Consider the following 14720-nt stretch of genomic DNA (forward strand, 5'->3'; position numbering starts at 1 on the left):
TTTCACCCAGGAATAGATTGTTATGTTAATGAACTGCTCACACTAGGATTGCTTTCACATGGGAACTGCAAACTATTAGCTTTGACCAGACCAGCCACTGATTTTAACAGAGCAGGCTTGATTTTATGATGCTTTTCTTTATGATTTTTCTACCTTACTGCAACATCTGCTGTTCAGGGCTTTGCTCTGTGGCAGTAGTGAAGCCAGGTGAAGAAATTTTCATGCACTCACCAGAGCTGTCTGATTTGCCAAGTTTAGCCCCCAATCCAACCCCTTCCCTTCAACATTGTTTTCTGATAATCTGTAGAAGATTATGATGGAAATTTGATTTTTAAAAAATTCCTGTGAGGCTGATTCCCATAGTTCAGATGTTTGGCAGAGGAAAGGGATTTAGGTGCTCCCATGGCACAGCCTGGGCAGTGTGCAGAGCACAGGAAAGCCCAGTAGTTCTCTGCTATTTAGAGTTCAGTACTTTAGGCCTGAGTAATCCCAGATTTTTTATTTACCTCTGTTGCTGTGTCACTGACTGTCAAAAGTCCTCATTTAACATGGCAGGTGTGGCAGATAGATCTGGATTGTCCTTTGCTTGTGTACATTCAGCAGAGTGGTTGTGAGTGATCAAATCCAGGCAGGATTTGTTTTTGGAAGGGATTCACCAGGATGTTCTCTGCAATATTCCCATGACAACACATCAGAGGCTTGTTCCAGGATCACAGGACTCCACATGGCCTGCAGTGACAGTGATTTGAGTTTGTCACTGCTGTTTATAGCAGCAATCAGAAAACATTTTCCTCTCAGAAGTCTCCCTTCCTCTGAGCCTTGGGAATTCTTTTTTCCTTCCTCCCATCCTACTCCCCAGTCTTGTTTAGACAAGTGTTTAGCTGATATTTCTGCCGTTCTGTTATGTTCTCTCTGTAACTTTATCCTCCCTTCTCTGTTTGTTGTACTTGAATGTATCTAAGTGACTCTCCCCATCCCGTGCAGAATCTGTAACAAGAGCTGGGAAAGACACAATTTGACAAAAGTTAAATTATTCCTTACTTTTTTTGGCCTGCACAGGGCAGGCAATGTGGGAAACCACCTGAATTCCAGGCACAGCCCTGCTCATAAGCTCCACCTGGCTTTGATTCCTTGAAGGAGAGTGAAAAGGGGCACCTTTGGCAGCCCATTTCTTTTGGCTCATTTTCTGTAGCCTCTGTGACAGGGAGAGTCACTCTGGGGTGGGGTGGGAAGTTCCTCAGAGAAGACTCCAGCTCTGTGCACTTGGGATTTCTGTCCATCCTCCTCTAAGTGCTTTTCCTCAACACTTGGACTCCAGCTCTCAGAAGACTTCACTGCTCAAGTGTGTTAAGAGCTTAGAACCTTTTTTCCATGTTAATCCCCCAACTGTTCAAAATCTTTTGGTTCAAGTGTCTCTAATTGGATCTGAGTTTTGTTGCTCACTCCTCTGAGTGGTTCATGTGGGAATAGCTCAGTTCTGCCTTTGCTCACATTGCTCTTTGCTTTCTTGTCCTTTGTGAACAGCTGCCTTTGATCTCCCTTTTGATTTGCAGCTTTGAAACACAAGTGCATTTCTTAATTATGCATTGTGAATCCTCTCCTAAACTGCCTGTGCTGTTTATGGCAGTGCTTTCAGGGGTCCATGGGCAGATGGAGGGTGCATTTAAAAGCTCTCAGGTCCTAGGGGTGCTAAGAGCTTGCAAAAACTTTGGAATGAAAAAAATTGAGATGATTATTGAGACATCTGACTTGGTTGTGTTTACAGGTACCTACTGTATCAACCAGGTTTTGTCCAAACCACATCTCCAAAGTGTAAATATTGAGGGTTAACTGATAATCTAGGAGTCAATTCATCCAGCTGATTTAGGTGTCTGGATAACTGAGATGCTGTAGATTATCAGGAACTTCCACATGGGAATCCCAGGGCACTGGAGACCTGCATCTTGCACCAGCAGCAGCTGGGGTCAGGTGGGCAGCCCAAATGTCACCTGTGAGTGGGTAATTTTATTAAATCCCAAGTTTTCTCAAGGACCCTGTGTCAGTGAGCTCAGATAATTCTGAACTCCCACAATTGAATGGAGCCCCTGAGGCCACAGCTCCTGGATTTTATTATTTGAAGGACCCATCACATCAGGGCCATAAAGGGATTAAAGTTATTAATTCTCTGGACATCTTAGAGAGATGAAACCTTTAAATGTTGCTAAATGTCCTGAAGAATAGGAGAAGCAGGGCTGTTTCTTTCCATTCAGAGGGCTTTTTTTGAGCATTCTCTGTTTCTAAATGAATTCCAAAAGGCACCATTAACAATACAAACTGAGGCTCACAGGGTTCCAGGAGAATCAGCTGAGGACATGGAAAATTGGTCTGTTATGAATTGCTCTAAAACATTGATTTTTTAAAAGACCCCAGGGGCAGCTTTATAGTCAATGCTCTGTTGGCTTCTCTTGGCTTTGTCAAGTATAGAAAAGAAAGCCTGAACGTCCCACATGCTGAATGCTGCCTGATTTCCTCTGAAGAAGCAGGTAAGTAACACTGAGATGACACTATTTGGTAACCTCAACCTGTTCTGTGATGTTTTACCCCAGACAGCTCAAGAAAGTGCAATTTTATTTTTTTAAGGAGTTGTTATCTAAATAGATCAGATAATCAGCTTGTGTTCTTATCTGAGTTTTAGGACCTTCTGCCTAATTCAATAAACTCACTCCTGATAAGCTCAGCCCATCTATCATGCAGTTGTTCCATTATTTTATTTCTAGGAGCACCTCTTTGTGCATTATTTACCATTATGGTGAATTTTTCCCCAGTTTCTTTGAGGCTGAGAATGAGCAGCTGCAGGATCAGCTCCGAGAGCTCCGGGATGAGAACTGCAGGCTCTACAGACTGATGGCAGAGAAAGATTTTGAAATAAAGGAGCTCCAGAAAAGAGTAAAGGAGGAGAGGTTGGCTCTGTCAGGTAAACACAGCAACTTTTGTGTTCTCCCCGTGTTGGTTTGCTTAATGCTGATCACCAAAAAGTGTCCCTGAAAAGAACTGTGCTCTGTTAGGGTACACAGTGATTTCTGTTCCTCATAAAACTGTAAGCTTGCTGTTATTGGCACAAAAATAATGATGTGCCATAAAAATATTATTTTGGAAAACTTGCTGTTAGTGTCAAAGAGCTGTGCTGCAGCTTTCTCTGCTCTGTAGGGTTAAATTTCTTATTCAGGCTCCTTTTTTTCCTGCCTGAACAGGGCAGAGGAAGGATGCTGGATGAATGCAAAATTCAGGTTCTAAAGTGATTTTGGTGGTTTTTGACAACGGAACTGTGCAGGCTGCACCTCCTCCACTGGGTGCCGCTGTTGGTCAGGACAGCAGCGATAACCAGGCTTGAAGAGAAGGGGAAACCAGCAACGAAGAGAACGAAATATCATTAAATTCCACCTTAATCCTTGAAAAGCAGCTGTAGTTTGTGCTTAGGAGAGGTGATAATCTCTTCCTGGTCAGCAGCAGGAGCCAGATGTGCTGGTGCAGCTCCTCTGGCTGATGCCAATCCCTTGCCTCTGTTTTCCTCTCTGCATTGTGGCAATCCCCACATTGCTTGGGAGTGAAAAGCCTTGAGTGGGTGTGTGCAATGCATTTGAAGACCAGCAATTTAACATGGAAACAGCAACCTGGCTTTGGTTAATTTAGTATTTACTGTGATTCTCAGCAGCCATTATTTATCCTGAAAACTGTGGTAAAAGTAGCTCCTAGGTGGGAGGAGTAACACAAATCACACAAAGGAATAGTGCTTTTGAAAATAATGAATTGATCTAAAGTGCTTTTAAAAAAGCATTTTAAATACTTTTAAAATAAATTCATTTAAAACAATAAATTTTGCTCTTTAGAAGGTTTCTAAACAGTGGCATAGGAACAAATTCTGTTCCCACCTGTGTTCTGTGTGGCCCTATTAATGTCTCTGTATGGGCCTCAGCATTCACTTGGGAGTGATCTCTCACTTCTCATCCCACCCCAGTTCATGAATATCAGAGAAAAGTGATTCCTGCAGGGCTCTGAAGGAGGATGAAAGAGTTAATGACAGCAGCCAAGTTGAGTCTGCACACCCCCACCAAGGGTTTGTTGTTGCAGGCTCATGTTCCTCACTGAGCTGGAAGTTTCTGTGGACATTGTTTGCCCACGACATTGATTTTGCACTTGTACAAGAGCTTTGCTTCACCTGTGTGGTGTTAACCAGAGCCAGGTGACACAACAGCCAGGCCTGGGGTGTGCTCTGTTTGTGGCACTAATCAAACCCTCCCTGATGAGGGAGCCAGTGACGTGGCTAATTGAAAGAGCAATTAAAAGAGTCAGACAGTGAAGCTCCCTGTGTAATCCCAAGGGAGTTATAAATAGGCACAATGAAATTCCCTGGACCTTGTCCAGGAGCCAGCTGTAATATTGTGCCTGACCTTTGAGGACTGATGTCTAGAAACGTTCACACCTCTGTTCCAGCAGCTCCTCCTGTAGTAAACAACCAGGCAAAGCAGAGTGTTGCCTTTTGCTGTGAAAATGCCAAAAAATCCTGTTCCCAGCTGTCCTTCCCAGCAGCGAGCAGGAAACACCACTGCCCTCTCTAGGTAAAAATGTGGCTACTACCACCATTAAATCTCACTTCTAGGGTGTCAGGTAGACTTCTCCTTTTATATTTCTTTATTGAGTAATTCTGTTCTCTATTTGCTTTTTCTGAAATATTCTGGGCTGGATAGGATTTGGATTTATGTGTATAAACATTGCCACAGTGTGAAATGTGGCTGTGGTGTGCTGCTGAATCAAAGGACCAACCCATCAAGTTGGCACCTCTGCCATCTCTTCCCTCACTTGTTCATTGGAGTGCCTGGCACAGCTCAGAGAGGAAGGGATGGGACAATGCAAGTTCATTGTGCCAGGGAACAAAAGCCTGCTCTGTTCTGAATCCTGCCTGTGAGATGTGCCCTCTGCTTTGGTGTGTTCCTTTCAGGGGTGTCTGGTTTAGCTGGAGACGTGGCTGCCACTAAAATCGTGGAGTTGGCCAAAAAGAATCGGGAGGTGACTGCTGAGTTTGAGAGTGAGAGAGCCAGAGTGAAGCAGCTGAATCACAGAGTCAAGGAGCTGGAGAGAGAAGTGAGGCATTCTTCTTGTTCTTTTTGCATGATAAAACATGGAAATCCAGCCTCTGGGATAGAAAATGGGTTTGGTTCATGTTCCCATGTTGAATTTGCTCTTAAATCCGTGTTTGCTTTGGGTTGTGGTCATTTCTGTCCATGATGTTCCCTCAGCTGTTTCACCTTGGCAGAGGAATCAAATTTCACCTCTGCAGTTATAATGAACCAAGGATTTATTAAACAGCAATTAGGAATGTTCATTTGTAGAAGCTCAGAGACTTTTCTACCAGTTTGTCAATGCTATTTCTCTTATTATTTATTTTTTTGTGAGGAAAAGTAAATTTCACACCTTTATGTCTTACATTCCCACCTCGTTAAAACCAGTCACTAATTAGTTCTTTAATCTTTTAAGCTTTTGTTATCCCTGTAATGAAAGCTGTTTTCTGGAATAAGTACTTACAGAGCTGAGACAACACCAAACTCTGTCATATAAGACAGCAAATCTTAACTCAGGCAGATTAAATTTTCTACTTTACTGTGACTTTTTGCCAACCTTTCACAGAAGTAATTTTGCTCAGGTGGCTGCTGAATTGAAAAGGAGATGTCCTGATGTCAATATTTGCTTTGTCCTTTGGCTACTGCTCCTCTTCCTTACACAGTATTGGTGATTTTTTTATTACTTTTATTTTTTTTTTCTGAACTTTGCTTTCTTAGAAGACATCAGTTAAATAAATCAATAATGCTGACAGCTGCATTTTCACTCAGCCTTTCACCATCACTTATTATCATGACTCATGCATCTACCTGAATTGCACCCCAGCTACCTGAAAGATCAAAAAGTCGTAGATTAAATTAAATTTTTGAGAACTCCTGCATAAATCCACAGTGTTCTGGTCACAGGGGTCTTGTCAAACAGTTGGCAGCTTGGCAAACAAGTATCAGGTGTAGTTTGGGACCTACAAAATCACACAAGTAATGGACCAATTCATGAATAATTTAAGGAAAAATCAACTTGGTTCCTCTCCCCTACTGCAGAAGTGGAATGAACATTATTCAAACAGAAACATAAATATTCTCAGATTTTGGCCCAAAAAGAAAGGAACACAAACATTTCAGGAAGAAGATAAAGATGGAAATGATGTAAAATGAAAGCAAGGTTAGACACTGGGAGGTATCTATCAAAAATGTAGACTGATATCTAGAAAACACTGTTATTTTACCTATTTTTAGCTCTTTCCTTGCATGAAAACAGAAAAATCTGTAAATCATAAGTATTTTACCATAATTATGTACCCCAAACAGAATGGAAGGTGTGGCCACTGAACAAGCACTTGGCAAAGGGTGGGCCATGGAAGCAAAGGGATGTTTGCAGAAAATTTCCTCAGAACTGAAGCCAGCAGCTGCCAGCTCCAGCTGAAATTCCTCATTATCAGTTCATACAGAACTTTATGGACTGGATAGAAAGAGTGGCCCTAACCCCATAAAAAAGGGTGAAATTAGAGCTGGCCCTGAGTGAGTTTTTCCCCAGATGCCCCTTTTTAATGAAGGAGCTTTTCCTTAGAGCCTTCCTTAATTCAGGCAAATAATCAAGATTTTCCACCCACCTCAAAGAATGAAGTCCCAAACTTTTAAAGCAACACTTCCTGGCTTTTCCAGTCCCAAATTCCTGCACTCTCATCCATTTAGAAATCTTTGCAACAGCAGCATAGGGCATGATTCAGAGCAGGGGGGTTTCATGTCTGTTTTCCTTTGCTGTGGCAAGCAAGAGGAGATAGAGTTTTTATTCTTAAATAATAAGTTATTTCAAGCAGTTAAAAAATGCTGCTTTAGAGGTCCCAGCTAAAGAAAAAGAACCTTAACACCATTAAATCTCAGTTCTAGGGTGTCAGGTAGATTTCTCCTTTTGAGTTTCTCTATTAAGTACCATTTGCTTTTTATGAAATATTCTGGGCTGGACAAGATTTGGATTTATGTATATAAACATTCATTTGAGTTACTTTTTGTGATAAAATGCCTCAGGAGTCTCCATACTTGAAATTTGACCCCATCTCAGCAAGTCAGAGATATCTTCTGAAGTTTCCCACAGTAAAATACAGCATGATTCTTTAGGAAGCATTTCAGAAAAAAAAAAATATGCTTTCCTACTGATTGTGTTTTAAAAAAAAGGAAAATTAAGTTTTTTTAGAGTACATAAACATGCAATTTTAATTTTTTGCTAATTAATACTCCATGGAGTGATGCTGTTCTGTGCATCCATTCTACACTAACAATGGGGTTCTTTTCCAGCTACAGGCAGCTGCAGAAAAAATCCATTCCCTTGGTGGTGATGCTGCAGGAATCAAGGAATCAGCTCTGAAAAAGCTGGAAGGAAGCTTGGTAGGAATTTTAACTAAAATGAGGAAATCAGCAGCTGATACTCAGCTCCTTTGTAGAACTGTCACCAGTTTTGGGACCAAATTCCCCTGTACCCCCTCTATGCCCCAAAAATTATGTCTGGAAAAAATAATTCAGTGGTTCTGATGGCTCCATAGATGTTAATCCCTTCAGTTTTTCCCTGAGGGTTCTGTTCTCACCAAATCCATTCCTCTCCTCCAAGGCTGAAAATCCAGAGGTGAAAGCACTGCAAGAAAAGTTGAGCGCAGCCAACGGAAAAGTGACAGAATATCGAAACCAGCTCCAGAATTTGAAACAGGAACTGAAGCTGACCCAAAAGGTACCACTGCAGGGAGCAGTCTGGGGCTGGCACCCCTGCAGGAGGTTAAGTCTTGGGAAACTGGGGGGCTTTGGCCTTTGGTTGGCCCCCATGAGCTGTTCCAGTGGAGGAGGGAGCTGAGGAAGACACAAGGGTAGGGCTTGGGATTGAAATTGTGCTCCTGGACACAGGGATCTCATGTTTTGCCTCCCACTGTCCATTGGACACAAATCCTTCTGAGTTTTAAAGTCCCAGATCAGCAGAACTGTTTGTGACATCCAGGTTCATTCCTCCTTTCCCATACATTTAATTATGTATTTACTTTTAATGTAGCTCCAGTGCCATGGGAATCAATGAGATTCAAGGTCTTGCTTGAACTAAAGCATGTGTTTAAAGAGTTTGTTGGAATGACATCCAGAATAACCTTTTCCTCTGATTCATGATGGATTTAAGTGTTCTTATGTGCTCTGATTCTCTTTGGTTTCCCTACTTTGTGTAGGAGACCTGCAATGCAGATCAGAGTAGAGAATATGGTCCTAAAAATAGAGCTCTGCTGACCTTTTTATAAATAATTTAAATGCTCTTCATACTAAGTTTGGCTGTGTCAGAATTTTGCAAGGGAGATTGGTTCAATTCCTGGTGTGTATGAGGACAATACCTCTGCTCTGCTCCTGGTTAATTATGGGTAAATATTCATCCTATCAGAAATAATTGTGGATATTGAAAACTGCTTGTGCTCCCTGTTAGAGAGAGCTGCTTTTCCTTCCTTCTCCCAAACACATCCTTTTAAGCCTTATTGTTGATGTCAATCCCTTTTCCCAGATTTTAGCCAAAGAAGTTGGGGAAGATGTGAATATCCAAAGTCTCTTGACCAATTCTGGCAGCTGGCGTGGGCGAGCTCAGCAAATTGTCCTTCTCCAAAGCAAGGTGAGTTACAGCCCTGCACAGTGGCTGGAACACATTTCAGCTGGAATTCTCTTTCTAAGTACAGATATCACCTCCAATTAAGGTAAAAGTACTGTTAGTTCTTCATTAATTCTTAACATCTCTCTGTTGATGTGTGCATGCCATGTTAATGACTCTGCAGCCCTGCAAGCTTTGCTATTTCAGCTGGGAATCTTTCACATCTGTGTCAAAGGAAGGAGTGCAGTGACCTTGGAGAGCTGTGGCAGCCCAGTTCAAGTCCCAGGGTGTTTTGAAGGTGCTTCTCTCCACTGAGAACAGAAGGAGCCCTGTCAGTGTCTGTGCTCTGACTTAGACACCTTTGTTCAGTGCTTGGAGTCAGATGGGAAGAATTGAGGCCAGATCAGGTTTTCAAGTTGTTCCCTCAGGAGCTTCAGTAAAATCTTTAACTCTTGAGTCTTCTGAAGGGCAGAGTTTAGCTGAAATGTCAGCAGGAGGCAGGGAGGCAGTTTTGTCTGCATCTAAATAAAACTTCTCTCAGGCAATTTTATGTGTAATTTTCCTATTTTCCTGCTGTTCAATTATATGCCATCAAACTGATTTTTTTTTTTTGCATTTTGACTGTGATTTTTAACCTCTGCTTTCCCTTGAGCAAATTCCCTTTCCCCCTGTTTTATCCCTGCCTGGGGTTCATCTGACCACTGTTCCTACTGTTCTCTGCTCTAATGTGCAGATTTCTTTCTGATCCAGACTCCTCAGGCCCCTTCTGTAGTCAGTGGGGATCTTGTAAATCCAGTCACTGGATCAAAAGTGAGGCAGGTTCCTCCAAAGCAGGGCAGAGGAACTGAGCTGTGGAAGTGCCCAGTTCCTTCCACTGACTCTGAAAGCAGCCTGCAGTGAGCAATGGACAGCTGAGTTCCCTTGCATTCACACAGCAGCAATTCCAGTGCTCTGGAGTGCCTGTCTGGCCTCCAAATGTGGCTCCACAAAGGCACTGATGTCCCATGTGCCCCACATCTCCATCCTGCACAGCTGCCCTAAAATCTGCATGTTTATTAGCAGCTAAATTTCAGTTTGAAAGACCAGACACTGCTAGTGTCTTAGTTAACCATGAAAATCTCAAGCAATAATCTGAGCTGCCTTTGGCTGTGTCCTCTTTGCCCTGTGCCCCTGGTGAAGCTCTGGGTGAGTTGTCATCATTGTGCCATAGGTTCACGAGCTGGAGCATAAACTGAATCAGCAGAAGATCAGAACTTCACTGCTGGAGATGGATGAGGGACTGCTGGCATTTCCTGATCCAAGGAAATTGTCAGTCCAAGAGAAGAACTTGCTGAAGATTCGCAGCTTGGAGAAAGAAAAGAAGGAATCTCTGGAGGTAGAATCCTGTGAGCTGACAGAGTTCTGTTTGGGTGTGGAGCAGTGTGTAATAGCTTGTTCTGCCTTCAGGGTGTGTTGCACCCTACCTAAAACCATTTCATAAACCCACTTGGTCTGGTGGAGGAAGCTCTGCCCCACTTCACAGCCAAGCCCTGCTACAGCTGCACCCAAACTCCTTAGCAGCCCTCTCACCCCTTGGCCAGGTGTGCATTCTTCATCCCAAATACAGACATCCCCTCACACTCCTGGATCTGCAGGGCTCTGGGCTTCTCCATTTCAACAGAATAATGGAGAATCAGAATCCAGAATAATAGAGAATCTACCCAGACCACCTGGATTCCTGAGCAGACAGACCCTTTTTGGATGTTGGCAAGCAGGCAGCCAGTAGCATTTATAATTTCTATTTCCTTAGGAATAATACAGTATTCCAGTCCCATTTTTTAGATTCTACCAGGTAATGTGTGATTCTTTTTGCTCACCACAGCACTTGAGGCTTGGTGATAAGTTATAATTTCATTTCCTTTTACATCACTGCAGAAACTCTCTGAGCAACACAACACTCTCCAAAAAAACCACGAGGAATTGAAAAAAAAACTTGATGCCTCAAGAGCCAGGAACCAAATGCTGTGTGGAGAAGTGAAGATGCTGAAGGGCCAGATTGGAACCTTGCTGGAGAAAGGGAAACACGATGATGAGCTCATAGATGCCTTGCTGGTACAGTCTGTGTTGGCCCCAGCCCTGTTCTATGGGTGATAAAACATGATGTCCTTCCATGGCACACACAGCCTTAGGGTGTGCAGGAGCCTGATGGATCCAAGTGTGACAGCCAGAGGTTTTCCTGTCAGCTGAAGCCCTCCTGTATTTGGGATCAGGTCCTGTAAGGGCTGTGAGACAGCACCAGGTGTGACAGTGACAGCCAAGTGGCCCTGGGCTGCAGGAACTGCAGAAATATTTTGCAGAAGGATTGAAGTAGGTAGAGGAAGGGCTTCAGTCCTGACCCAAGGCCTGTGTTCTTTGTTCTGCTTTCAGCTCCACTGGTAGATTTTTTTTTTCCCTTAAAATGCCTGCAGTCCTGGAGGAATTTTTTGTTTGTAACAAAACTTCCATTTATTTTGTTACACAGCCCACCACACACAAGCTGAACCATGAGCACTAAACCATGTGCACACTCACCTGCAGGAGCTGAGAGGATTTGGCCTCTTCAAGAGTTTTAACAAAGGCTCAAAGATGCTGGGAAAGAAATAAATGGCTCCTGTCATGGTCCTGCCATGGTTTTAAGCAGCCTTCCTCAATTAAAATAGCAAATTTATTAGAGGTAGAAATAAATTTATACACCACCTCCTAGCAGGGTTAATTCTGTGTTTCCTGATCCAACTCCTCACTAGTTTCAAACCACTCAGATTTCCCTGCTGCTCTGGGTAGGTTTTAGCTCAGCTGGCATTCACCCTTCTCCCACCAGGCCCTCTGGGTGCTGACCAGCAGATTAGGGGTGCCAAAGAACACTTGTCACTTTCTCTGAGCATTCCCACTAAAATTAGTACAGAAAGATGCAAGTTTTTTTGGGAAGGGATGGTTAATCTCTTTTATCCCTTCTATCACAAAAGCACTTTACTTGCAGGTTGTTGGCCTGACAGAACAAACTGCCTGACAGGTATTAGATTTGTCAGTGTGGAAAAAAACCTCCAAAACTACTGGTGAAGCAGCCTGGCCTCATATCTGTCACCCCACAGTACCCTCAGCTTTTAATATCACTATCACAGGATCTGATCATGTTCTAATTCCACAAAAAGCACATTGAAATCTTGAGTTTCATTCAGTTTATGGAAAAAAAAGTCACTTCTTTATCAAAGGCCAGCCTTTCTTGTTCTGTTTTCTGCTACACTGAGCAGCTGAGCTGGCAGCAAATTGAATCTGAGCATTGCTCAGGTTAACATAACAAATCAAATTGCCAAAGTGACACCAGTGACACCAGTGTGCTCCCACCAAGGAATGGGCTTGGCAGGGCAGGGGCTTGCCCTACCATTCCTAAATGGATATTTGTCTTGGGGAGGTTTAAAATAATCATTGTGGACCAAATAATATCTCACCTGTTTCTATTTTTACCAGAGCCAGCAGAAGCAAATGCAGGAGATTTTAAAGGGCCTGAGCCAGAAGACGGGTGAGAACAAGGAGATGATGGACCCTGAGATTCAGAATCAAAGCACCCTGATAGATGAACTCAGGCAGGTGGTGGCTGACAGAGAAGCAAAGGTTAAAACTCTGGAGGAGGAGATTGGGCAGCTCACACATCAGGTAGGCAAACAAATTAATTAGAGGAGCACACTTGGTGATCACCTCAGCTCTTCCACTTCCTTGTCCCTTGTTATCTGACATGGTCACTGCCTCCAGACAGTGATCCCTGTCCTGCTGACAGTCTTTCCTGATAGAATGATAAAGCAGGAATTCTCTTTTGTAACTGCTCAGTTCCTTTGTGCATAACTTGAGGCTGTTTCAGCAGCAGCAAACACAGAAATACCAATCACATCCACACATGGGCCATGTCAGGACTGTCACTGGCTGACAGCAGGACTTGGGGCTGCACTGGGGACTCCTCAGTGCTCAGCACCTTTGGCTGCTGGAAGCAGGAAGCAAACAAATGTGTCACACCAACAGCAGCAGCTGCTGCTGTCTCACAGGCAGGAATTGTGAAGAGTATTTAGACATCCCATTCTCATTGATCCAAAACCCTCCTGGGGTTGGTGAGGCTGTGAATCTCCCAAATACCTCAGGAGTGGGGGCTGGAGCATTGAACCCAGGATCAAACCTGGCTTAGGGACACAACCCACAGTGCAGCAGCATCACTGCCAGCACAGTTGGTTTATTAATGCACTCTGATTTGATATAAAACTGTCCTTTTTACTGACTTCTGCTTTGTTTTCATCCTGCAATGGATGGGAATTAAAGCAGAGCTTCTGAGAAGGCCCTGTAAATCAAAAGTTCTGGCTGGCTTGTAGCAATAATCAAAAGCTGCTGCTTTGGCATCGGCGCAGCTGTTTTCCTCTGAACTATGTAATTGCTTTTACAACATGCTCCACCATTAACAGAAGAATTCTGCCCATCCATAGGACAAGTCAGGAGCTGCTCATCCACCACCCTCTGAGCACTCAGGATCACCTGAGGCTGGAAGGACAGAATCTGCCCGGTAAGATCAGAAAGTCAATATTTCAAGTTGTTTGAGTAACCCAGGAGCTTGCTTTTCCCAGGGAGTTTCATCAAACCACAAGTGCTTTGTGCCAACAGCTGTGGCAGCCTGTTTGCAATATATGGGAATCTCTAATCACATTATCTCTTGGACTTTTGTCCTGGAACTGAGAAGGATGTACAGACTTGCAGACATGACTAGATTTGGCATGGTGGTGGTGCAGCTATTTCTCCTCCTGCAGCTCAGCTAATGTTTATGTGGTCAGCTTAAGTGCCTGGGAATCTTTTCCCTTGTGAGACACGGGGCTTCTAAGGAGCAGATTTCTGTGAGCAGGGTGGGGAATGAAGGCAAAGTGCCATTTTAGGTAAGCACTAAATCACTGGTGCATTATTTAAATCAATAAATGCTCTTTGAGTAGGATTTACATGCAAAAATGTTGAAAACACACCACATCATTTGTTCTTACCAAACACCCTCTTTAAAGCCTCACTCAGGACTGTGTAAATTACACTAATCTTAGTGCACAATAAATCTGATTTGTGTTTACAGTGATGTGGCTCTGGGTCACTCTGGCTCTGTAAAGGGACCGTGCTACCACAGCAAGTTATATCCTTTCCTGTTAAATTGCTGCTAAAGAGTTCATGGTCTAATTGATAGTGAGGATTTGAGACTGGTCTGATGGGGATGGGGGAAATTTTTCATCAAGATAAAGTTACAACTGATCTCTTCTGTGTAATTTCCTACCTCATTACTTTAGACACCCAATTTGGCTTTAAAATCAGCTGAGTATCCCTAAGTAGAGCATTACCATAAAATTTAAGAATTCTATAGTTTTGAGTTAGACTTAAAACATCTTTAATTTGAAAGTTTCTGCACCCTTCTGACTGTGTTAATTCTACCCCTTCTAACTCTGCAGAAATTGCTGTGCTCTCCTGGAGCAAATCTATATTTTATCCCCTTTTTTTTTTAACCTCACATGTCTGCTGATGGTAAGCAGGAACCAAAGCTGGGTAATGGCTTTGTGGAAACCACTAAGTGCAATGCATAAATTATTGCTTGTGTACAGGGCCAAGGGCTCTGTTGCAGAAAGAGCTGACGTGTCAGGTGGGCAATGAATGATCCTGAAAAACTCTGAGAGCTGTTAATAACTTGGTCAGCAAGGCTCCTTCCTTCTGTTAACTTCAATATGCTGATGAACTCTCAATTCTGTTTGGCTGTAGTGAATCATCTTTTCCTATCAGAAAAGGTGCAATGAAAAACTCTATAAATAGATGCTAAACCTTTTGGAGATGGCAGAGTGAAAATCTGCATTTTTAGACTGGGCCAAGGCTGTCAGTATGAAACTTAAGTTGATTTTAGGATTAACCACTCCTAGCCCAGAAGGCACATCTGTCACTTCCACAATTCTAAGGCTTGTTAGCTACAGCTAAAGTAAGGAAATGTGGGGTAAGTTGGCCGGGACTTGGCT

The 14720-nt window shown here is 43.1% G+C and overlaps 1 protein-coding gene across 1 annotated transcript in view; it reads left to right on the forward strand.

Moving 5' to 3' along the window:
• The window catches only part of CCDC13 (coiled-coil domain containing 13), a 31148-nt gene that overhangs the window by 4828 nt on the left and 11600 nt on the right, over positions 1-14720 (forward strand). Inside the window, exons 3-11 of the mRNA XM_071428457.1 lie at positions 2805-2953; positions 4976-5118; positions 7386-7475; positions 7696-7812; positions 8614-8718; positions 9905-10069; positions 10609-10785; positions 12178-12363; positions 13176-13252. Coding sequence (XP_071284558.1) covers positions 2805-2953; positions 4976-5118; positions 7386-7475; positions 7696-7812; positions 8614-8718; positions 9905-10069; positions 10609-10785; positions 12178-12363; positions 13176-13252 — 1209 coding nt within the window. The remainder of the gene's footprint in view (positions 1-2804; positions 2954-4975; positions 5119-7385; positions 7476-7695; positions 7813-8613; positions 8719-9904; positions 10070-10608; positions 10786-12177; positions 12364-13175; positions 13253-14720) is intronic.

This window comes from Agelaius tricolor, unplaced genomic scaffold (assembly GCF_023055355.1).
Source record: "Agelaius tricolor isolate 1412-34295 unplaced genomic scaffold, bAgeTri1.0.p SCAF_6, whole genome shotgun sequence".
In the NCBI taxonomy this organism is placed as follows: domain Eukaryota; kingdom Metazoa; phylum Chordata; class Aves; order Passeriformes; family Icteridae; genus Agelaius; species Agelaius tricolor.